The following is a 25827-nucleotide window of genomic DNA, read 5'->3' as shown; positions in this document are numbered from 1 at the left end:
GATGTTTTTCATGATTTTAATATTTTATTGTTTAAACGTAAACGATGAAACTGAACCGCATTTATCCTCAGACAATAACCTAACACGCACAGAAAATAAAGAAAATTACTAAAAATAATCAACAGGTTTGATTGTTTTTAAAGTGATCAAGGTGTGTAGACAATCACACATATATAAGTAGCTGCTTAAAGGTGAGTTGTGTAAATGTGAAGCGCTTTGGCTCTGATGGAGAACTTCGTCAATGGAAGGATTCAGAGGGAGCGATTGATCATATTGATCTGCTGGGAAATGTTGATGATGGTTTATGAGCGTTTAGAATAATCCAGACTGATCATCCTGGAGCTCTGAGCAGAACTTAACGAGCCGTGCGGTACCAGTACCAGTACCGGTCCAGCTGCAGTCATCTTTTGGTCGAGTCACCAGCTTTGTGAATGCGCCTTATAGACATAAAGCGTTCTAGTATTTAGAATAAACGTCCACATTCCCACTCAACGGACTCTCTGACTCTCTGTCTGTCTTTAAATCCCGGCTAAATGCCTGAATGCTACTGTTTCAAACAGGCATTTGCAGGATCTCTTTATTTTTTAATTTGGATTTTTTTTTCCTTTTTCCCAAAAATAAAAATGTATTTTTATTTTTGTGAGGTGACATTATGTGTCCTCAAAGCACGTTTCACATACATATATTGTTATTATTATTATTATAAATACTAATGCTGCTTTGAACAAGGACGTTGCCATGGTTATTGCTTCACGTGGTGGCAGACTTCCGGGTATTTATACTAATTTACATTTGTATTTATGGAGGCGACAGGGCGGACCAGCAGCTGCGCTCAGTTTCACGCAAATTAGGGTTCATAAAGGAAAGGTGCGCGGCCACGTGCGTGCGAAACGGCTTTATGCATCCGTTTTTTTTGTGCGCTGCGGTTTTAGTTTTAGTATGAAAACTGTTCACTCTTTTATGCATGAGGCCCCTGGTTAATGACATTCAACTGATATTACTTTTAACAAAACTGCTTGACTGATAGATTCTTAAATGTTTCCATGTAAATAAAGAGTGAAAATATAAGAGTTATTATTTTTCTGACCTTTTTTTTTTCATATTTAAACAACATCCATTCACAAATTGGTTTCTTACTCTCCATAGTCATTCACATTTGTACCTCAGACAATACAATAAGATGCAGGTAAAGTAATTTAGACCAAGGGGGACATTTTTGTTCACTCCCACATGAATAAATGTACAGTGTTGACTATTTGAGTGACAACCTAAGAGATCGTTTACAATGCCCTCTCTCGCTGCAAACTGGTGTTGCATTTTGCATGCAAGGCAGGCGTTTTGTTACTCATTAGCATATATTTATGGTAAACATGTAAACGCGTTTATATTGGGCTTGTTCATGTCTTGCTGCGTGTGTCGTGCTGTGTCTTTCGCATTAAGACAAATGGAAAAGGAAAAACAAAACCTCACAGTGACCTGTTTACATAATAGGGCACACAAGACTGTCAGAGTGGCTGACAGAAAGCCTAAAGGAGGTGGGCTGGAATGGTCCTGCTTTGTTCCTCTGTAGGCGTGTTTGTCTGCGCATTTGTTCAAGCGTTCAGTTCTACATGAATGAATGGGAATAAAAAAAATAAAAAATAGGGGAAAATGTGTGTACGTCTGTGCTGTGCATGCGCGCGAGCTCGCGGATCACCTAATGAAGTCTTTGATGCATCCTCTGCTTCCTGCTCCGAGGCCTTTCGAGCCGGTGCCGATGCAGAAATGGGTGCTGCTAATTTTAGAATCTCTTGAATGTGTGACGGAATGTGCAAATGAGAGAGGTAGACAAAAAAAGAGCAAAAAATGAAGGAGGGTTTATCGGCGACGGAGTGATGGGTCTTTATCAGGGCTTATTCCGTCGTTCGTTCAGCCACAGTGTGGTTGCTAGAGGATCGAAACGCTGAAAAAAAGAAGCGGTATGGAAGAACAGAGATTAATGTAAATGAACTGGGGAAGCTTGCAGGACTTTTCTTGAGGAAAACAGATTGGGAACCATGGTCAGGGTAACGGCAGAAACCAGAAAGGCACAACAAGAAACAAGATGTTGAAATACAGAGGAGGACTGAAGAGTGATATAAAAACCAAGTGAGTCTATTAAGGGGAATGCTAAACAGCTGAAAGAAAGTGGTAAGCATGGTAACTAATACATTCAGAAAGAGCCAAGTTAAATACAAAGATATTCAAACTAAAGGGGAAAAAATGCCAGAAGAAGACTACTACTATAGCTAGACAATGTGGAGAATATTCCCTGTGATGCAGGTAACTTTCACCATGGCTATCTTTTCTGTACTAAACTTATTACTTATTACTATTATTACCAGGTCTTTCAGGAAGTGCCTATTAAATCACAGTCAGAGTAATACTTAAGTCAAAACTTAAACTTAAGTTTAAAAAAAAGAAAAGCAAATAGGACTGGATGAGAATACAAGTTTATTTTGCCACCATGCAGAGTAAGAATGATTGTAAGCATGGTAAGAAAATAAATCAAAAGCGCATCTCTAAAGCGGACATGTCGGAGAACTGCGACAAGTCCGGGAGAGATCTCTGCTTGCATTTGTCTTGTACTCTGAAATCAGATTTTGCAGTCAGAAGTCCAACGATAATTCCCCTGAAGTTAAAATTGTGTTGGGGAAACTCAGACCAAATTCCAACAAGGATTGATATCCAATATGACTGCTTTACATATATTTAGGTAAAAAATAAAAAGTAAAAAAAAGAAAATATCTACACTTATATTTGTGAATATGTTTCATGTGTATGTAACTGGACAGGATTAGCTGAAAACAGAAACAAAATTGAATAGTTGGCACCCGAAAAACGAGCAAATGCTTCTAATGTTCCCAAATCTCCGTCTTTCAACACAAGTTGAACGCCGTTAAAAATTTTCCTTAAAGAAATGTAATTATTGTACAATTTAAAATTGTGCATTCACGAGGTTGATTGACATCGCTATGCCCCTCCTCCCGGATCTGATTGGTTGTTTTTCACCTTGCATTTTTTTCAGACAGCAATAGCAGCACAGGGAGGAGATCGGTCTTTTCACAGATGATCTGTCTCATATTACACTGTCAAGACATGGTGACAGCTTTAACAAACGCATATAAAAAAATAAAATGTTTCTTTTTTTTCAATAACAGTTACAGACAGCACTTGTAAGGAGTTTTATACATTTGAACCAGGGACACCGACAGTTTTGAGTGGTGCCACGTATCTCAACAGATTTAAATCTTAATTCTTCTTGAAGTTTCCTCAACAAGAAGACAAGTGGCAGCAGAAGCGTTTTACCGTACAGTGTATATCCTCTTGCGGCAGTCTCTGGGGCATGTCATTAAAGCAGCAGCGTTTCAGCAGCCCATTAACTCATCCTCACACACAGAGTGGTGCCTCACTCCATAGAATATTTTTGATTGAATATCAATAATGTAACTGAGCAGTGGCAGATTTGTGTCCATGGAAAGCAGCGCTTACAGGGCTGGGGCCGGGCTTTGGTTTTACTGTTCCCGTTCCACTTCTTTGTGCCGGAGCCATTATATCAGCGGAGTTTATGAAGCACTGACGTGTCGTTTAAGCCTCGCAGGTGCTGCGGTTAGTTCGCTCATGGAGAGTTCATTAATTCTTTATAAATCTTTCTGATAAATCTAATAAAGTCTGCCAATCTGCTGAGACAAAAATAACCAGATTTGATAAAATATGCCTCTTTATAACCTCATTGTTAATGAAAATAAGTAATCCATTTGTCACATGACGTCTTTTTTTTAGTTTTTTTTTTTTTGCGTTACCATTAGCGACTCGCACGTTTGCTTACTCCTAAATTCATTAAGCTTCTGTTGAGCCCCATCTGTGCGGCTCGGCGTCTCCTCGTGTTCCCCGCGCTTCAGCTGAGCCGTGTCAGCAGGCCCTCGCGATGCCGCTAAGGAGGAACCGCGCGACAGAACTGGGTCAGAAACTAAAGATGAATGAATTATGTCACAAAGGAAACCTGGGCTGCCACGGGGAAGGAACTCCTTTCGCTCAGCTCCTTTGTCTTAAGCAAATCTGTCCAAGCCTGAGCTCCCGTAAACGCATTCATCGAGCGGTAATTGTCGGACGGAAGAGCCGCGGTGGCGTTGCAGTTCATCATATTATCCACGGCGTTTAAATCAATGAGGCAGAGGGTGAGTGAGTGTCCCCTGTGAGCTTGTCGGTCCCCGTGGGCCGCCTCACACGAGATGACATCCTCACCAGGGATCTTGGGCCGACTCTTCCCCTAGGACGGCCCGCAGAGTTTAGCACCGGCAGGGCGGCCGCTAACACACACATGCATCAGTCTGTGAGCGGACAGATTTAAGCGTTCAAGCCTACACACATACATACCGGAACAGATGGAGGGTCCAGATTTAGCAAAAAAAAAAAAAAGTGATTAAGGTGTAGTCTTACTGTACTGTTTCATCATGCGTAGTTCTGGTAATTTACATACACTTATCCTTGAAAACATTGACGTCATGTTGGAAATAAATAAACCTTTTTGTATGGCTTTGTACTTTTTTCTTTCTTTCTTTCTTTTTTGAGAATGGCTTCATAAGGGTATATATAATTCACACAGATATACATGTAGAGCTTTGGAAAAAAAAAAAGAAGAGACCACAGCACTTGTTTCCGTTTAATTATTTGAGGTCTGAGAGCGCTGCATCTTTTTCGTTATTTTGACCATTTCTCATTTCCTGCAAATAAATACTAGATTTTTGCTTGGGATTTCGGAGATGTGTTGTCAGTAGTTCATAGAATAAAAGAACAATGTTCATTTTACTCAAACATACACCTATAAAATGTAAAATCAGAGAAACTGATCATTATAAGTTGTCTCTGAATTTTTTTACAGAGCTACATGTCAGTTTAAGCAATAATAAAATTTTTCTGGAATGCAGCTAAGTAACAAAAATTTAAAGCTGCCGAATGTAACTTTGATAAAAAGAAAATTATTACATATTTATTGAAACTGTCACTTATGTCGTGAGTATGGTATGAGACAAATATTGTGTGAATGAACTTGAGCTCCTCTCTGTGCCTCCATTGCTAACTAGAAACAACCAATCAAAGTCAGGAGGCGGGTCTAAGCGCTGTCGATCACAATATTATATGACGCTGCTCATCCAACCCGATTTCCCCCTTGATCTCTGTTACTTTAGCAAATCCTGTCATGAATGCTCAGGCCAGTTTGCATAGCCACCAATAACAATGGATAAATGTTGCGTTAGCACAAGTAGGAATAATTTTTGCCTTATGTGAAAAGAAGAGTGATTATGTCACATGGTACTGCTTTTCCTTTTTAATTTATTTATTAATACAATAGTTTTTTATTGAGAGTTTGAAGTTGCGCGGATAATGTCAGTCTAAATGAGGTGAAATCAGAAAGCTCTTATGCCATTTCCAAATTTAATGTTGCGTTAACAACAGACGGGTGGTGAAAGGCAGAGATCTAAAAACAAAATTGAGTTTTGTTCTGAATTATCACCATCTGCATGCAGACTCTGTACCACTTTGTCTTTCTGTGAGATTTTGCATCATTTACATCTTGCAGTGAGCATGAATGATAAAACACATTTCAAGGCAAATGCAAGTGCCGACAGCTTCAAATCGCGCACACATTAAAACACGCACAAACGTGGTGCTTTGCAATTTTTTTCTTTCTTTCTCCTTTTTTTGTGACAGTTTATTTGAAACCACCAGGCAATCTCTGGAACCTGGATTTGCATAAATCAGCGTCGAAGTTCTCATTAATATGAATGGAATAGCTTCCCACAATTACAGCTTTCCAAAGACAAACACCTTCTCCTACAGAGTTAACTGTGGTCCAGGAGCCACACTTCATCAATAATCGCTGAATAAATTTGTACTTACATCGAGGTCATTTGGAAACTATAAAAATGCTTATATTATTTGAAATAGTCGTTTGAGATGTAAAAGATATAAAAGCAAATCTACTTTCATGATGAAGTCAGCCAGTCCCAGTGCATTCTGTTGTAGTATTTAAAAAAAACAACAACAAAAACCCTGCTCTCTCGGGTCTCGTTTCATCAGGTCTCTCCTTTTGTTCAACAGTCGCACTTGGCCAAGTGAATAGGAAATCAAATCTTAGTACTTGTTTTCAGAATATGCCGAGAGCCAATCTCTGTCTCCATTTTCTGGCGAAATAAAATCATATTTTTATCTCTTTTTTTTTTTTTTGGCTCCTATAGTAAAGCATTTTGAAACTACAAAAGCTTCAATTGACAGATTGACATTACTACAGGGCATTTTAAGTCACCGTATGAAAGGGTTCATTCTTTATCCATAGCATTTATCTGCGATGATGCATTTGTTTGCGAAGGCTAATGATTCCTTTCTGCCGATCATGGAGAACTCTCGACCGGCTTTAATTCTACCCTGTCCTTAACGCCAGGGAGGCGATCTGACTGGGAGACAAAAGACAGAAACACTTTAAATAAGAATTTTAATTAGCTTTACATTAAAAATGCATGATCTCCAGAAGTTGACCATGGCAGCGCTTCATGAATCCTTTCCAAGCAAGTCTTGGAACAAATTTGACCTCAAAGGGGCAACATTTTGTGTTTTATGGCACCATCAAGAAGCTTTTACCTTCAATTGTTATAAAAATGCTGCATAATATTAAATATGACTGAAAAAAAAATTGACTTTCTAATTCAACAACTCTAAACTGAGCAATTGCTTCCTTAAAAACTCCCGCTCTTTCTGAAACTCCGCCTTCAGGAAGTGGCGACAACATGGCTCTTCTAAAAACCCTCTAATAACGTTTTTCTCAAAAAGTTAGCTTGTACAATGAGCTCAGCACACCCGCAGTTCCAACACGTGTTTGCTAGTTGCTGCTGGCTAGTCTGAAGGAGCTGAGTGGAGTAGACTGGTGCTTGGTGAGGAAACCGCAGCTCAGAGGAGGAGCTTCGTCCTCAGAGGTGGTGCTCGGTCCCACCCAGGGGTTTATTTTTGTTTGTTTTGTTTTACAGCTGAATGGTTGCCACAGGAAATTTAAGGATTTCTCAAACATGCATGAAAGAATGAAAGCAACAGTCCAGATATATTTTTGATGAGGGAATAACATTATAACATAATGTGAAGCTCAAAATTCAAATTTTTACATAGTACTGCCACTTTAATCTCTTTCACACGGAAACAATGCAAGGCATCCACTCCACTGGACCTCTGAAGGAGTCCTGTTGGGTCTTGTCAACAGCAGATCTTTTATGTTCTGTACCTTTGCGGGGTGGAGCCTCTATTTAATGGGATTTGTTTCTCCAGCACATTCCACAGATCACAAATCTGGAAGACAAGTCAACACTTCGGGTTGTTGTGCTCCAGAAAGCATTCCTTGACCATTCCTTTCTTTGTGCCCTGCCTAATTAGCCTGCTAAAAAATTATCCACAGCCACCACATACTACCTGTGTTCATCAAAGTGTACGCTTAGCTTGGTGATACATGTCAAAATACCATTCTTGTAATGACCAGACCCAATGTGTGGCCCCCTAATTGGTCTGTGCAACCTCGTGTGAAACAGAGCATACTTTTTTACTCTGACACTTCTCTGTCAGAACCAGCAGTAATTTCTTCAGTGGTTGGAATTAGAAAAGCTGGCAGCACTGAACAAAACGCATGCTGATCTCTAATTTTCTCTCTCTGATCTGACCTCCGTGTGCTTCCTTTACATTAGGTGACAGAATGAGGATGTGTGAAGTCAGAGCTCACTGCAGAAAGGTTGACAAAGTGTGTCGCTTTGTGTGTGTGTGCGTGTGTGTTCCTAAGCTGTACATGCAAAGCTAGCAATTCCTGTGTGCTGGCTTAGTTATTGAAGTGACACAGCCACAGTAGATCCTTCGGCGCAGGCGCTGTACTGCACATTCTCTGCAGCTGAATAAGCGCACGTCCCTTCCACCGAAACAATCTGGACTCACTTTCACAAGGTTTAGGCCACCTGCTCCCTCAGTGACACACGCTGAACCTGTGAATCCAGGTGAGACCTCAGCAATTTCAGCCCACAAGACTGCCTCGGCTGAGAAGGTTAGGTGCTGATGGGAGCCGTGACATTTACGAGGATTTATTTTTAAGAAGGCGAATTCACAGTGAATGACATCACTGAAGTTTTGCTTTTCCACAATGTGCAGCATGCGTCAAATCTTCTAGGTTTTGTTCAAATTTGCTTGACTTGTATTGTTTTGTTTTTTTTCCTAATGGCTTCAATAGCAGTGCTACTCCAGTCAGCCAAATGTTACTTATGTTATGGGACTGGCAAAGGCTTGTTACGTCCCCAGACACAGGTTGCTGTCTCTAACCCACTGAATCACTGAATCTGAGGCTAAATTTCTTGACCAAAGTAAAGGCGCATTGATCCCTCCAGTTTTGGGGGTAAGTCTTTGCGTCAAGTAAAGATGTTCATGGTGTTGATATTTTGTTCATGCGTGAAGAATCGAGTGGTAGATGAGTAGACAGATTCGATCCTCTCATCCGGTAATGTGATTTGCTAGAGAAGCAAATCTGTTGATTTACAACCATTCAACCTTAAATCATTAGGCTCAGATCCCGGACACAATTTGGTAGGAAATTGTTTGCTCTGTAAAATTCCTGACTTTTCTTTTTGTTAGTGATTGGATGTGGAGGTCCGTCATGTGGGCCAAGCTCAGAGTCGACATGTCAGCCAATTTATTGATGCAATAATCCTGATCTGGAACCTCGAGTTTGTTTGGTGCAAATACTCAAAACAGCCTGGGCAAAATATGTTACAGCTAACTAGCAAAATGTCATCAGAAAAGTATACGACTACACAAATATGTACAGTACGTTAAAAAAGACCAAGACTGCTAAGCAGAACCACTGGAAGAAGGCACTTGAGCCAGTTCTGGTATGTGATCTGGTGACACCTTGAGTACATCCGTTTGGAGATTTTCCAGGGTATTCCATGAGGAGGAGCTCAAACCTGGTTGTGGAAAGTATACAGCCTTGGCCAGAACATCCACTGAGGGGAGATTTCAGTATTTTACTCCTGTGCCCGTTACCTCAGCAAAACAAGGTAAAAAAAAAAAAAGAAGATATCTAATACAATGGTTGGTTCATAGTCTTCCTTATTTTTGGTGAGTAAAAGTGTTGCATTGCACCTTTTGACTGAATTGAGATACAAGTACACTAATAAATACGCATGTGTAAATATTTTCTTTTGAGCTCCGGGTGACAGGCTGCTATTCATCACTGTAAGCACCGAAGCACTTATCGGGATTAAGCAACGCCAGCCGAGGTGCCAGGCTCCGGATTCAAACGAGGCTTTGATGTTGGTGTGGATGCATGTACGGGGTTTATGAACTCTATTCGTGTTTGTGAAAATGCTGCTTTTATTTCTGCTAATCAAATAGGCGGTGTCGTAATGGCGGAGCGCTAAATTGCACTTTACGCCGTTGGAATTGATAAACGTTTTCCAAGGCTTATAATTTGACCTTTTCGTATTTAGTATTTTGATCCGGGCAAAACTGCAGCACACACTGTACAAAAAAATAAGGGCGTCTGCATTCTGAATAAAATGCTGTCTGTGCGTAAATGTGAAAGAAGACCCCGTGCAACACTGTGAAATAAGATGATGTTCATAGAGTGAGGGACTGGGGAGGTGAGTTACCCTGCAGATAGGGGCTGGAGGAATGTTGACCCGCCTCAGGTAAACGCAGAGATTAGGACATTTGTTATTCACCTCATCAGTGCATTATGGAAATCATCACCTGTTATTGCTGTTTGCAGACATGAAGAGGCAATGTTCTTTTGCACCCAAAAGAAAGCCTTGGTCAGGCATTCTCCTCCATTCTCTTCTGTGATACAGAGAGCCTTCCTCTGCAGTATTTGAATTTAAAACAGAAATCTACTCCCTAATTGTCTATTTTCCCAACATAGGCCTGATTAATGGCACTAAGTTTAAAATGTTGGCCTAACTCTGAGTGGTAAGGAGCTAAAGTGAATTTTCCTTACATTTTTTTTTTTCTTAGATCAGACCATGAAGTGTCGAGATTCTTTTTCCTTACTTTGTCTTGTCAAACAGGTTCTGTTCCTCAGAGTGTATTGGACTTAATATACTATTAGTGGCTCCAGTTCAGGAAACCTTCTAGTGCTACATAGCAGTGAACTAAAGTACCGTTATGTTTTAGGTCCAAGTTTCGTCATATCGATGTCTCTATAGAGGGATTATTTGTTTGAAAGCACAGCCTATGCTCGCGCAACTCGACTGCAGAAATAGCCGCGCCGGCCTTTTGAGCGCTCACTGGTTACCATGGTTACATACAATTACCTTGCTGTTTTAACATTAAGATTTTAACATTAGCATGTTGTCAGTCAGTGTTTGTCACAGCGTGATGAAATTAGTTACTTTACCAAACTGACATTAGTGAATGAGAAGCGTCTTCATGACCCAAAAGCATTAAACGCAGCTGAGCCGATGAATGACGAGAGAAAATGACACAAACAACACTTACTAGCAACAATAAAGCAACTTTCTTCACGGTAAGGTAATCAGCTTTCAATGAGATATGTCAAATCCCTCTAAATAAGACCAACATGGAGAGCAATAATAGCACTGGAGTAGGGTTTTCCTAAAATGTAAGTTTTTATTCATGTATATGAAAAAGGAATTCATATTTAGCATGCGGAGAACAAATAAAATACAACCATTTCTTTCAGCTTTTTGGTCACAATTGGGGGGAAAATGAAGATGTAGCTGCATCCATCAAGGCAGGTGATAACTAAGCCTTCAGGAATTAAAAATGCAGCGGGTTGAACCGGAGGCAGTGCGAGGTGCAGAGACGATGTGCTAAAAATCCAACCTCTGACAACTACCACATAGTACACTGTTGTATTTTCTACTGTAACACTGCTTAAAACGTCACCACTTCATCCCTGACCTGTCTCTTTCGTTTGTGTTGAAAATATTTGCTTGGACTTTCTTTAGTCTGGGGCATCGGGACAAAGAGGTTCAATATTTAGGCGGATCACACTTTTTCAGAATTCACCTTTTTTCTCTTTTTTTTTTTTTGCCCTTTGCCTTCCACGTCTGTCTGAAATAAAATCCCAATAATAAAAAAAAACACCCCAAGTCTTGCAGCTGTAACGTGACAAAATCTGATAAAGTCAGAGCGATTACTTTTTCAAGGTCTTCCAAGAGGAGAAATGGAAACTTCTCAATAAAAGCGGCAATACAGCTTACCTGGGTGCTTCATCAGATAATGGCACGAGAAGAAAATGTCTTACCTTTTGCAAAGAGCCTGTTAACAATAAAACTTACAGCAATGGGATTCAGTGCTATATCAAACCAGCAGGATTTTGTATTATTTAAGTGCTGAAACCATTTGCGTTACGGCTCTGCTTTTTGTGTCTGTGCTTTACAAAATGGATAATTCCCTTTTGGCTTAAGCTGTGATTCATATTAAAAGGGCCTCATGGTGTGAGTCCCTCTCTCTAATTTTTATTTAGTTTCTTTAAAATGCCATATTTTCAGTCAAACTGCCAGTCTCAAAGCCCCCCCCCCCCCCCCACCTCGTCAAACATCTGTCTCCCACTGATGGGAGGATAGTAGCCCTCTCTCTCTTTCCCTCTCTCTCCCTCTTTTTTTTACTTCTTTCCATTCTGAATTACACCAGCGTCTACGCTGACTGATCCGACAATGGAAATACCTCAATACTCACCTATCAGCACAGCGGCCTCTGCAAACCAACACATTTTGCTCAAATTCCCAACCGGATCGGTATCCATCGATGGCGGGTTTTTTCTTTTAACGCCGCTACGACTTTGCCTAAAGAGGCGTGCCATTTGTGTCTCTCCGTTTTGTGCTGCTTCGATTTATCGATTAATGCTGTCAGAGTTCCTCCATTGATTGAGAAGCAGGAGCGAAGACTGGCAGTTGCAGTTTTTTTTTATTTGTTATTGTCACACTCTTGAGAATCTTTCCAGTAATTACTTTCCCCTCCTTCTAAAAGTGTGAAAGCGCTGTTGTAGAGCTGCTTGAGAGGCAGCACATCCTGGGAGCCATTTCCCTTTGAACTCTGTGTTGTTTCTCATGCTAACTTTCTGAATCACCCTCCATCTAAAGTTCTTTGAACGGATTGCAAATTTATTCTGTTTTGCCCTTTTTTTGTCCATCTTCTGTCTTTCGGCTCATCAAATTTTAACATTAGACAAAGGCAAGCTGAGTAAAATCTAAAAGAATTTTGGAACTTAAATTTAAATGTACCGAAGGGGAAAAAAAACAAGATCTTCAAGTCAATCTGGTTCTTAAATTTAAGAAGTAATTCTCCCCTCATTTTAATAATCGGCTGTGCCACTCTTGGCGGCAACAGATGCCATCAAGCATCTGTCGAGGAACTCTTCTTCTTCTTCTACTTTTTATTCTTGGCAGAATTGTGTGAAATCAGCCTCAGCGCTTGGAAGGTTTTCAAAGCATCTCAGTCAAAATTAAAAACGTTGGTCAATCCAAAAGCTTAACTTTGTGTTTCTGAGTCACTCAGAGGTGAACCTGCTGCCACAGGATTATTGTCTTGCAGTCCAAATGTGCTGAAACCCGACGGTCGTGAAGTTGCGGTCGGACTTTCTCTTCGAGGATAACTTGGAAAGGGAAGATTCCACGTCATTCAGGTCTTAAAGACGCAAAGCAAACCCGAAAGAGCCCCCACACTGAAATTTTTTTTTTCTTTGAAGCAACTTTAAGAAAATTACTCTAATTTGCTACGGCTAATTTTAGTAGTTTTGTTCAAGCTATAATGGTGAGATCATAATTATAGTTAAGCAAAAGTAATAAAAATAGCTATAATAAAGTAGAGGGTTTTTTTTTTTTTAAGTTGCCCCAAAGAAAAAAAAAATGTCAGTGCACTGCCAAAATTATATTTGGAAGTAATTAAAAAAAAATAAATGTGTTAGTGTTACTCAGCTATATCTTCACTCAAAAAGCTGCACGTTTTTCTTGAGAGTTCACAAAATAATTTTCCAAAAATCTTTGGATTCATTATGATATGCTTTGGTCGTTTGACTTGGAATAAATGACCAAAGGTAAAGAAAATTGAGGAAAAAGAATCCTGCCTGCTGCACAGCATCCAAAATCAAAATAAATAGAACTTTTCTGCCAGAAACAGAGGAATTAAAGAAAAGAGAAATCAAAATGTAAGTAACAGAACTACTCCAACATGCTGCCAACATGAGTGGCATGATTCTGCAAAATATGTAGCATAAAACATGCCTTTATACAATATACTGTATCTATAAATATTTTTTTTGCCTTTACTCCATGGTACTCTTCTCCCTCGGTTCTTCCTCTTTTGTCTGTTCTCCCTCTCCCTTTCTCCTCCGCCGGCTCGCTCTCTCTCTTTTCTCCTGGATTTCCTCTGTCCTCAGCTGCACCGTCGCCATGCGTTTTCTCTCCGGGGGGAATTCCTCAGAAATGTTTAACTCTCTTTGAAATTCCTGCAGTGACTCAGCAGACATGTCGGCTGATTTGAATAGCGCTCCACTTTGGCATCGGTTTGTTGGCGATGATTAAAAAGACCTTCCTTTGTTTGGACAAAGTTGGGCACATTTACAAGCTCTGTGTTATTTTCTCATGCTTTAATAGCTCAAGGCTATATATATTAAAAAGAAAAAAAACTGGGCCAGAGAGGATGTTGGCATGAAAGCATCCACTGCTGCTCCGTGCCTGATGTTCGCGTGCGTTTCTGTCTGTTCTTGTGAATCTTTTAAGACGCTGTGGAAGGAACAGCACATGCGACGTACATGCAGCTGAGATGTTGTGTTTTGTAGTTGTCCCAACTTCGTTTATTGCTGCCCACAGTGAAATGTTCTCTTCTCTTTATGTGTTTGCATTGCAGAGCATGATAAGCATCGCCTATGCAAAAGCACGGAGTACATGAACCTTCACTTCAAAGTCAAATGGTTCCATAACGAGTACGTCCGCGATCTGCCGGCCTTCAAGGATGTTCCACCGGAATATTCTCTGTAAGTGGTCATTTGAATAAGAAGATATCCTTTACCTTCTGTAGACATTAAATGCTGGCCTAGTCTCTAAATTTAGATCTCAGTTTGGTAAAAAAAATAAAAAAATAAATACATTTTTTTTGGGTTGTATTAAAAAAAGTCAAGAAATCAAAATGAAAGTTTATTTGCATAGCACGTTTCAGCAACAAGGCAGTTCAAAGTGCTTTACATCATAGAAACATCATAGAAATATCAAAGCATCAGACAGTCGCTAAATGTGAAACCAGTAACAAACATAATCAAAATCATCAACACACATCAAAAATGTTGATACATTTTCCAGTTATTATGAGCCAAAAGCAACTGGAATTTTAGCTCTGATTTAAAGGAGCTCAGTGTTTCGGCTGATTTGCAGTTGTTCTGGAAGTTCGTTCCAAATTTGTGGGGCATAGAAGCTGAATGCTGCTTCTCCATGTTTAGTTCTGGTTCTTTGGCTGCAGAGTAGAACCCAGAACCAGAAGACCTGAGAGGTCAGGAGGGTTGGTGGAGCACGAACTGGATCAAAACCCAGCGGGTCTTTAGAGTATTTTGGTGCTAAACTGTTCAGTGAAACGGTGAGATGTGGATGTTTTTCAGCTTTACTCAGTTTGTTCTTGACTCACCATGTAGTTTGACTTTATGTTGTATAAAATATGCAAGAACCGTGCTGACAAAGGCCTTCTTGAAACCTTCTAATTGCCTCCAAATAGTATAGATTAAAGTGGTACGTTCTATGTGAGATATAGATTTGACAGGGTTTATGTTTAGACTCATGGAAGAAGGATGTTTTTGAGTCAAGTTATTTTTATAAGGAAATGACTTTTTAACTAATGATATCAATGATAAATTGATGATATATAAATGGCTACTTTTTGCACATGGTTTTTTAGCATGCACAAACATATAAACAGGTGAATCTTTGACCTTTTTTTCTTTTACAAAGTTATTTTAATTATTACTTAAAAAATGCATTTTTACATTTGTATTTTTAATCTTCTGACTTCACCTTTTCATCTTTAAGATCTGTTATTTTGTGCTGGCACAAATAGCAATATTCTGATCGTCCCTGAAGTAATTTAACAGTGATTATGTCATCAGTGTAACTAAGTTGCAGGTTTCTTAAATTTCGTAACATTTAACGAACAAAATCTCCGCTGCTCTCTGGTCATCTGCCGATGTATTTCAGAACGTCTGGACCCAGTGAGCAGAAAAGGTCACATGACGACGACAGGATGTGAACGACAGTTTAAATCTTAGAAAAACAAATTATTAGGAAAATAAAAATTTTTTAGATCACGTTGAGCACATAAACATAGATTATCGTAATCATTTTATAAAGCTGGTTTACGGGAATTTGAGGACAATCACATGCAAAAGGGTCTCATTTAAACCACTTGTCTAAGTTATAATTAAGACTCAGTAACAGCCAGTGTGAGATTTTGCTGTCATTCATCAACGTGAACGAGGCTGCGATCGGTACGACTGTTATTTCTAAGGGTTTTATGAAACCAAACCCCATGAGGCGGCGGCAGCTCTCATCGATCGATCACAACAACAATTGGAGATGCGTTCGAGTGCCGTGAGACGTTTACTGAAGCTCGTTAACTCCTGCGGTTTAGAGTAAGGATGCTAGAAATTCTCAATGAGACACCTGTGTGTCTGTCCTTTCCCTCAGTGCATGTTGCACGATGACAAACATTTACTAACTACAGAAAGGAAAGGCTTAATTAAAGCAGTGGGAAGATGGATAAACGTGTAAATGGAGTGACTGATGGCTTTCCAATACCTTTCACGAGGCTTTATGCTGATTAAACTAAAAATGATCCGAAATGAAATGAAAGTGAGGACTGCTGCCAAAGATCCCTCTTGACTTTGGAGCGTAAAATGGCAAAGACCGCGACATTTTCTTGATGCGCTGCATAAATATGGCCACATGAATAACTGCCGTGTTGTTTTATTAAACAGAATAAAATCTCGTTTGAGTTCCAGAGTCGGGCGACTCACTGGAAGCAAAGCACTAATTACTAATTACTAATCACTGATTACTAATGATTACAGACCTCAGAGATTGAAGTCTGTAATCATAACATGTTTATCAGTTTATACTTTGAAAGAAAACGTATTTTTATATTTCGGTAACATATTGACACCGTTTATGATATGACGTGACAAATGTGGACATTGTAATAATGTCACACGTTGGAATGTGAAAAATGCGTTCTGATGACTTGCAGTGTTGCTGCATGAAAAAAGTTATGTTGTAGGAACAATTAGCGTTTCATGTTGTAAGATGATGTTGCTCTATACTTATTTTTTGGAGGGCCATCTTTATGCTTCTGTATTAGCCTCTTGTTGTTCCTATAGCAACCTGTCTTCGACAGAAAAACACGCATATAACGGTACAAAGAAAATCTAAATAGTTTATTACAAAAACAATGACCTTTCTGCTGTTCAACAGGATTATTATGATAATAATGATGATTTGATGTTGAACTAAAGCAAAGCGTTTTAAACATGGCCTAAAGGATAAGTATTGAAAAGTGCAATAAAAACAGAAAAAACAAGAATAAATTGAACATAATTTTGAATCTTCCGCAGGAAATTCTTCTTATTACCACAAGCTATCAAAAGAACCGTAGCGAACCTCAATGTAGTACTTTTATGCGGCTCGAGAAGACGATTTCAAAATTGTTCTAAATTTATTTCCGGTGCTCGCCACGAGCAGAATTATTCTGCAGCGACGTTCAGCTCAAACGAGATGGAAATTCAAATCAGACTCCGGGTTTAGATCAAACCTTTAGTCATTCGTTGTGTTCGTATGATCTGATTCGTTGCAGCAACGCCTTAAACTCCGTTTTTTGATGACGGGACGCCTTTTTTGCGGCTGAGAAATGTGTTTATCGTTTCGCGTGCGTAACCTTGTGCAGCAAAGCCAGGATGGCCGTGGTGTAAACACGTGTAGCGCAGTGAGGGAACGCCGTGCTGCCTCCCGTCTGACCATTCTATCAGATTAATGATTCGCCCACCTTGTCTCCAACAGCGTCACTCAAATGCCGGATTGATTCTACCGGAGGCTCACCCTGCAGACCAGACACACACAAACACACACGTCTCCATACCACATGCTTGCCTCCTCTCTCGCCTTTCTCTGTCAACACACCTGTTTTATTTGTTCATTAGCTTTGCTTTAAGTGGCAGCTGCCTACAGACTGGGAGTAGATTTATCTTGAGGGAGCAAATTCAAGTTAAAGACATTACTGCACAATTACAGCACTACTAACATCGCTGTCATCTGTCCTGCTTCGTATTTTATTTCTGTCCGAACCTGGATGCCGAATCTCTCCACAATCTGATACCTTATACAAATCCAGAGGTGGGCAGAGTACCCAAATATTGTAGTCAAGTAAGAATTGCACTACTAAAACATATGTAAAGTAAAAGTAAAAAAAGAAAAAAAAAAGCCATATGAGAAGTTACTCAAGAAAGAGTAAAACAGTATGTGGTAAAAAGGCTGAAAGTACCGAGTAACTGATCAAACCATCAATCATTATATGTAAAAAATGTATAATCAGATGGACCAGATATAAAGTTAGGTGGAAATGTAGGTATTTTAAAGATCATAATAACAATAATATGATTACAACAATTGTTAAATAAAATCAGGCAAATGTTTCCAGATATTTGATCAAAACTTTAGCAAAAACTGTGTCTGGTGACGTTTTGTTTAAAAAAAGCCTGTTCTTCCATCAGTAAAGCTATTCGTTGTGGGTTGAGTACCCAGAAATGTTTACTCAAATAAGAATAGTGACACTTCATAAAAAAATTACTCAAAAGTACAGCGTATAGAAAATACCCCTAACAAGTACTTTTCCCAAAAAATATTGCTAAAGTAAACGTAACCGAGTTATTCTAACTAGTTTCCACCAAAACTCTGTACAAATCCCTGCAGGTTCCGTGAACCTCTGTCAAAACCACACATGAATCTATTTTTAGTGGGAAAACAATCAGCGTCGTGAGGCTGATGTGACGAGATGCTGTTATACCATTTCATCACTTGATGTTGTGATTTCATCATGAGAAATCACAACAACATCCAGCCACATGTCCTTCTTGTCTCGCAGGTGGTTCGAACCCTTCGTCATTCAGTGGCTCGATGAGAACGAAGCCGTTGCCATGGACTTCCTCAACGGAGCACTTGAAAGAGACAAGAAAGACGGCGTGAGTACAGCACTGAATTATTTCTCAAGAAGTAAGTTTTATTTTTATCCAGCTGTCCGGGCCACTTGACGTCTGCTTCCTTAATAACCACGGTGGCCTCCCGAGACCGAATTTACATTTTGAGGAGAACGAGGGGGGTTTTGGTAGGATAAAGGAAATTTTGCACAGTCAAGAAACACCTCTCGCCCTGAGACGTGACAAGACAGGAATACAAAAGAAATGTTTCAATTAAAAATTGATACCAAGGAAGGAAGGAAGCGTGTTTTTCAGAGCAGAAGAGGCTTCTGGGGGACGTGACAGGAAATCTGCAGGAGTCGCATGGAGCTGCTGCGATAGACTGATGCATGACCACATTTCCATACTTATTTATTCCGTTTTATTGAGATTAGTTGGAATCGTCCCTCTGTCTGATGAATTTAGATACACACAAAGCTTTTATAAACTGCTCTTTTGAAGAGATGCTCGATGCACAGCTTTATATTCATTCCTAAAGTTAAAATGTATTGAGTTTTTATGCTGAATAACAAACACAGTTTGATAACGTCACCCTGATGTGACCTTTCTGAAGGCTTCAGAAAAAGCGGTGGGCAAATTCAGTCCATAAGGGTTTTCTCTATTTAAATACACATTTTTTTTAAATGAACACACAATTAGTAGAAATTGGTGACAGACATAATAAATCCATTTAAATCTATGAAACTAGATATATACTGATCAGAATTAAACTATCGATTTTGTGACGTCATGACATAACAACAAATTTTAGCTTTAAGAACGAGAACAGGAACATCAAAATACTTTTTCTGCTTTCTCAGTAAATAAAAAATGTAACTCTTTTCACATTATTTTCTAAAACAGAAAAATGAAACGTGGATTCCTCACCAACAGATAAAAGTTACAGAACCATCTTCCTTTGCATTACAAACAAAATCTACAAATTCAGTAGAATAAAGGTCTCTAAATAAAACCCAACTGAGAATTACAGCACATCTCACCTTCAATAAATATCATAGCTTACAAGCCATTTGTTTGACTTCTTTACATGATTATGGAACTGGGTTTTTTTTCTGCACAACATATAACAGAGGTGTTCATGAAAATATATGAGAGAAAAAAGACTCCAAGTTGCTGATATTATGCTGAATTATTCATTCAGTTATTGTAAGTAAAAGGAGCTTGACAAAGACTTTCTCTAACTGATTATTAGTTTAAAAAACCGGGACCAGAGGTGACATCATGTGTGTAAGAGAGAGAGAGCAGGCAACCTTACACAGCTCTGCACTTAAACAATATTTCACTGATATTTCAGAACAAAGAAAAACGATTACAAAGTTGGCTTTGTAAACTGTTTTCAGTGCTTTCTTCTTTTTTTTTTGAGAATGAGTAGCACAGCAGCGATGCATTCAAAGACCCTTGCATGAACCGTAAGACCTCCAAGACTTCAAGCATTTCCAGATACAACAAGTCCCACGGCGGATGAAATTGGACGGGTAAAACAGGGCAGCTTCACTGGAATAGCTTAAGCTTCCTCTCATCCAACTGGTGTCTAACTATAAATAGTTAGATCTACTGATGTGCTCCAAATACGCCTCCATTAAAAAAAATAACATCTCTCTGCGTCTCTAATTCCTTTTTAAGCACCGCGGCGATACTGAAAAGTCTTATTTCAGTCAGTTTCCATTCTAATGTTTGCTGTTCTCTGGTAGCACTTATACATGTTGTGCGTTTAAAATTCGAAAAGCTGCAAGAGTTTTGGTGTTTCGATGACCAATCAGAGAGGGCGAATTGGAAAGTCGTCCGATTTCGATCACCAGTCTATTTTCTTTGGAAACACGTCCAACCGTTTTCAGGACAACAGCCCAGGAGGACCAGAGCTGCCATCCCCAAAAACCTCAATGTGTAATGTCGTCGTTGATTCGCTGACTTATTTATTTAGTGCACATATTGTCTGCTTCAGTATTTCAATTCATATACACTCAGAATTTCAGTCACATGATTAGCTCACATCAGCTTTTACTCAATCTCTCCTGAATCGTTTTCCTTTTTCTCTCTCTCTCCGTCTGAACTCTGGCCCCATCTCCCTCCCTCTGCTTCAGTTCCAGCAAACCTCGGAGCACGCCCTCTTCTCCTGCTCCGTGGTGGACGTGTTCACTCAACTAAACCAGAGCTTTGAGATTATCAAGAAGCTGGAATGCCCAAACCCGCAGGCTCTGGCGCATTTCATGTGCCGTTTTGCGAAGGTCAGTTTCCCTTGCAAGCTTCCCGTTCTGGTGCTGCTGCGGCCAGTGGAACCTTTCAGTTGAGGTGTTTGTCATTAGTCTGGGAGGATTTGTTTCGCGTACGTCTTTTGTTTAATATCAGCGGCGTAATTGACTGCGTTTGCTGACCTAGTAAAAGCCGAGCAAACAAACAGTAATTATAATATCCTTTCTACTCCTGCAGACTATCAACAAGGTTCTCTTGCAATATGCTGCAATCATTTCCAAGGAGTTTCCATTGCATTTGAACAAGGAGAACGTGGTAAGTGCATTCTCATTCCCTGCCGTTTACATAAAAGACACTGAAATACTTGGGTAAATACAGGAGAAATGTACGGCAGCAAAGTTGCACCGAAGTTATTGGGAGATGTCAAGTGCAAACCTGGTAACACACACACACACACACATGAAAAAATAGTTTTCTATATTCAGTGTCCAGTAAGGGTTGGCTATGGAGGCTATGAAAGTATTTTTAAGTCTGACTCTTTGTGCAGAGCTTTGCAGTATCTCCCCTAAAGCCGTTAACATCGTCTCTACTAACGCAAATGAAACAACTCATTTCTCGCCCGCAGCTGATGAGGTCGAGTCATTGGTACTTTCTCGGCCTATTGTTTAAAGTGACGGATGGCTAAACACACGGCTTTGTGAGTGGCCTAATTATTCACATTGGATTTTGAAGCTGAAAGAAGAGATAACAGGCAGTGAGGGAACAGATGTTTTGTTACAGTGCTGACGGTCTCATTACTACTGTCCCAGAGAAGAAAGTAAGGCATGCCTTCCCTTGACAGGACTACAGTGACAGATGATGGGAAAAATACAGGAACTGAGATGTGAGCGGACTGTTGTGTTTGTGTTCAATTAACCCCGCCGCAGGGCCAGGGAAAGGTATTCACTGACGCGCTCTGTCACTTAATAATCATAAACTTCAGTGTGTTTCAGAAGGATTTTAAGTGCCAAAGGAGCATGTACAGTAACTGTGAAGCAGTATGAAAAATATGTTTTTAAAAGTCTTACTGATGACATTTTTGAAAATTGTAGTGTTTGAGATCATCAAGAAGCTGGAATGCCCAAACCCGCGGCTAAAAATAGCTGCGGGTTATTTTTAGCCCGCAGCTAAAAATAACAACGTTTAGCTATTTTTAGCTATGTTTTTAGCTAAACATGGCTAACAACATAGATATGTTTAGCTAAACGTAGTTCAACTCTGTTTTTGGCTATACATAACCAAAAGTATAGCGATGTTTAACTATGTTTTAAATCCAGTGTAACTTTCTGTCCTCCAGACCTGATATAATGAGTAAACTGAGTCCGTAATTTAAGCTCAATAAAAATGCTGCTGTTTTGTGGCGGACTTTGAGATTTAATAGAAAAAGTTGTGGAGAAACTTAAATTACAAATATTCCAATATTTGGAAATCTCTTTAAAATCTCTCATCAAACTAAAAACGTTAAGAGGGCACAACTGCTAACCAACCAAAAGAAAACATAGCTGTCAAACTAAGCTGGCCAGCCATTTGAGGAGGGGATTAATTAGAGGTCAATAGTAATTCAACTCAAATGGAACAATTCTGTTAAAAATTGCAGACCCAAGTGAAAGGATTGAAATAAATACATATTTTGTTGTGAAACTGCCTTGTCAAATTTAAATACGTTTCAGAAATAATGACAAAACTTTAAAATTGATCTCCCCAGACGCTCTCCATCCAATTTGACTGACCTTGATCTGCTTTGCAAAGGATGGACAGACATTTCAGTCTTTCAGCACGGAAAAGTGTTAGAGACATACGCCTGATTTGTGTTGCTTTATAAGAAACTTCTAATAAAAATAAATTATAGTTTGTGATTTTTGCAAATCTTTAAGTTCTGAATGTTTTGGCAAATTGTTGCATGATCTCTATTGCATTTCTGTGCATTGTCTGCTAATATTGGTCAAGATGGGTTACTAGTTCTTGTTTGCTACCCAGAAAGTAAAATAATCACTCAGGGACGCACCGATCCACTTTTTTGCAGTTCCGATACCGATATTAATATCTGAGGTTTAGTATCGGCCGATACCGATCTGATACAGAAACTGAACTGCTGAACTGACTTTAAATGCTTCTTTTTCAAAACAGACATAAATGTACACTTAAATACACCAATAGCTTCACAAGCTTGGTCAAACATGTAAAAATAACACAACTTTAATTTGTTAGGACTATAAAGCTAGTGCAAAATAAATAATAAGGAAACTGAAACTTGCAAAAAAAAAATTTTTGTGAGTTTTTTTTTACATGTAAAAAAAATAAACTGCATCAAACCTTCTTTCAAAGGGTTCAGAAAGTGCAATTAGGAATTCTAAATATAATGTAGAATAAATAATAAAGCATGACGTCGCTCAGAGTAGATCTGTCCTTGGGCACATTGCCACCGATAGCCAAGCTAGAGTTTTTTTCAATATCGGGACCAATACAGATATTGATATCTGTATCTGTATGTGAACCTCGACATTATCTGGCACTGGAATCATTAATCTATCCGAAAAGAAAATGCAGATGTCAGGTTTGCTTTTAGATGACTTGAATTATGCTGAAGTACTGTTCCAAAATGTTACTTAGGTTTAGTACTTTGGTTTAGAATATCTAATCATTTCCACACATGTATATGCTCATAATTCTAATGGAGAGTAATCCATCAACAGCAGCAACACTGTTGGCTGCTTTGGGGGGGTTTGAAAGACACCAATCATCCTTTTCCTGTGGGGCCAGGGATTATAGTATTAGTAGTATTCATTACTGAAATATTAATTAAGACATTTCGTATTGCCTTCTGTTGTGTTTTCTTGTGAGCAAACAACTCGCATAATATACGAGTTGGTGAGAGTCTCCAGATTTATTCTGGGTGTCTGTAAAAAGTGGCGTGATTAATGTCTGTCATCTGTTAAACTTGTTGTGGAGCAGAGAAATCGATAACGTCTGACACATTCAGTGCAGACATTTCTCTCCTCGTCGTGTTATGTATTGCATTTCCCTGCTGACGTTTTGAGCACAGACTTCACTTCTTTGTATAGATGATGTGTCACGACATGAAAGCTGATGGATTTCACGGTGGTTGCCCCTATCATTTTTCTTTTGACACTTAAAAAAAATATAAAAATTATCATTATTCTTGTGTTTCCAGTTATATTGGCTAATCACGGGCTCCCAAACTATAACAATACAATCACAACAGCTGTCAAAGCAGGTGGATGGCGGAGTGGGATTAAACGTAAAAGAAAAATCTAACCACTTTCATTTTTTACTGTTTTGCAGCCGTGCATAATCCTCAACAACATCCAGCAACTTCGAGTCCAGCTAGAGAAGATGTTTGAGTCCATGGGTGGGAAGCAGGTCTGTGCATCTACATGTGTTGCTTGCGAATGTTTTCTGGTCCGAATTTCGAAGTTGTTCCATATCCGACAGTAGCGTTAGGTTTAGTGCAGCACCTCCGGGGCTGATGGGATGTCTTGAGAAGTGTTTCACTTGAAGAAAATTGAACCAACCAATCTGAGATCCGCATCTGCGATGCTGATTTTCATTAATATGCAAGTGCTTATTTTTTATTGCGTGTTATTGAAATTGATTTAAGACACCCTTGATGTCCTGATGTTCGTCTGTTAGCTCTGTGCTTAATAATCTCCTCTGTCTCTTAGCTTCCTCAAAGCCCCAGCTACACTATGGATATTTTACAAATAATTTTTCTAATTGAAAAAATAAAAATAAAAAAAATAAATCTGCCTATATACTCCAGAGGATTCCTGTTTAAAAAAAAAGAAAAAAAGAAGAAGAAAAAGTCAGATCTCTGTCGTAGCAGCTGGCGGTGCCAACGTTGGCATTAAAAAGACCAGAATTCATTTGTTGCTTCTAATATTTCCTGGACATTCGAGCCACACCAGGGTTGCCAGCTCTCTTGTCATCGCCTGGACGTCCTGTATAAAGGAGCAACTGATTCCGTCTCGTATTTGTCCCGCGTGTTGAAAGCTGTTTTTTGATCCCGGTGGCGCTCTGACAGATTGCGGCTCTGATTAGGCTGCGGCTACCTAGCATGTCTCTGTTTTGTGCCAAATATGAGGATCAGTACACGATTCTTGTCAGAAACATTGCTGATCTATATGTATGGTACATATAAAAGACAAATTTCTATTTGATTGTTCAAACCAGTCCATTCAGCTACAATCGGAAGCAAAAAAGAGTCAACAGGTTAAACCTGTCTGCAGTGATTCCCGCTGTCAGGAGTTTTCAATTATAATCAAAAATATTTAAAAAAGACAAAGAACAGAGCACAAATTAAACATAAAATAATGAACTAAATCATCATTGTGATGTGAATAATTATTTCCTCGTGTCCCTGCTGATAGAATAGAATAGAATAGAATTACTTTGTTCATCCCAGCAGGGAAATTATTTCACAGTTACAGCAGCATAGAGACAAGACACACAACATCCACCACTGAGTAGCAATTGTAGACAAAATAAAAATAAAATATAACATGCTGTCAATATAAAAAGCAGCTTAGAGCAGTCCTTGCAAAGATTAAAAAAATGCAGATACAGAATGTATATGTAAATATAAGTACAGCAAGTGTGCCACAGTGCAATTGTGCAAAATCGGACTGATTAGTGCAGAACAATGATTTGGCTTTTATTGCACAGTGAGATGGCATGTGGCAGGAAGGATTTCCTGTATCTGTCCCTACGACAGCGGAGCTGGAGCAGCCTATGTGAGAAGGTGCTCCGCTGTCTGTCCACTATGTGGTGGAGAGGGTGCTGTTTATTGTCCATAATAGACAGAACCTTCTTCAGTGTTCCAGCTCAGTGTGATTGCCCGGTTTTGGGGGGATGATGATTGTGTGTGTTTATAAATGGAGAACATAATGCTTTAATAACAACCCTGAGCGTCCTGTTCATCAAACTGTAAACTAACAACTTACAGCCTGATGGCGAAGACATTTTGTGGGACTTACTCCTCTCTCTAAATCACTTTGGAATATCAAGTATTTCTGAATTGACTTGAACTGAACCCAATTTACTTTGGCAGGCTACGGTTGACCTGTCACGATAACAAACTTTGCTGGACGATAAATTGTTCCAGACGTTATTGCGGTAAATGATAATATTGTTGTTTTGAGACCATTTTCAAGAAATATAGTGGCACAAATAATAATGCAAGAACATATCCTAAAAGGTGAGTAAACTTTAGATTTTAATGAACATTTAGCACTGTAACTGGAAGCCATTTTAAATATTCAAAACAAATAAACAAAACAACAAGTCTTTGTAAA

At 39.2% G+C, this 25827-nt stretch overlaps 1 protein-coding gene across 3 annotated transcripts in view; it reads left to right on the top strand.

The window, feature by feature from the left end:
- The window catches only part of LOC102230312 (protein unc-13 homolog C), a 156258-nt gene that overhangs the window by 105374 nt on the left and 25057 nt on the right, over window positions 1-25827 (top strand). For all 3 annotated transcript variants that reach the window (XM_023332688.1, XM_023332689.1, XM_023332687.1), the window contains 5 exons: window positions 13909-14035; window positions 18175-18271; window positions 20368-20511; window positions 20714-20791; window positions 23819-23896. In XM_023332688.1, coding sequence (XP_023188456.1) covers window positions 13909-14035; window positions 18175-18271; window positions 20368-20511; window positions 20714-20791; window positions 23819-23896 — 524 coding nt within the window. The remainder of the gene's footprint in view (window positions 1-13908; window positions 14036-18174; window positions 18272-20367; window positions 20512-20713; window positions 20792-23818; window positions 23897-25827) is intronic.

Source organism: Xiphophorus maculatus, chromosome 4 (genome assembly GCF_002775205.1).
Source record: "Xiphophorus maculatus strain JP 163 A chromosome 4, X_maculatus-5.0-male, whole genome shotgun sequence".
In the NCBI taxonomy this organism is placed as follows: Eukaryota; Metazoa; Chordata; class Actinopteri; order Cyprinodontiformes; family Poeciliidae; genus Xiphophorus; species Xiphophorus maculatus.
The sequence above is the reverse complement of the archived record's forward strand: the minus strand, read 5'-3'. Positions and strand labels throughout refer to the sequence as shown.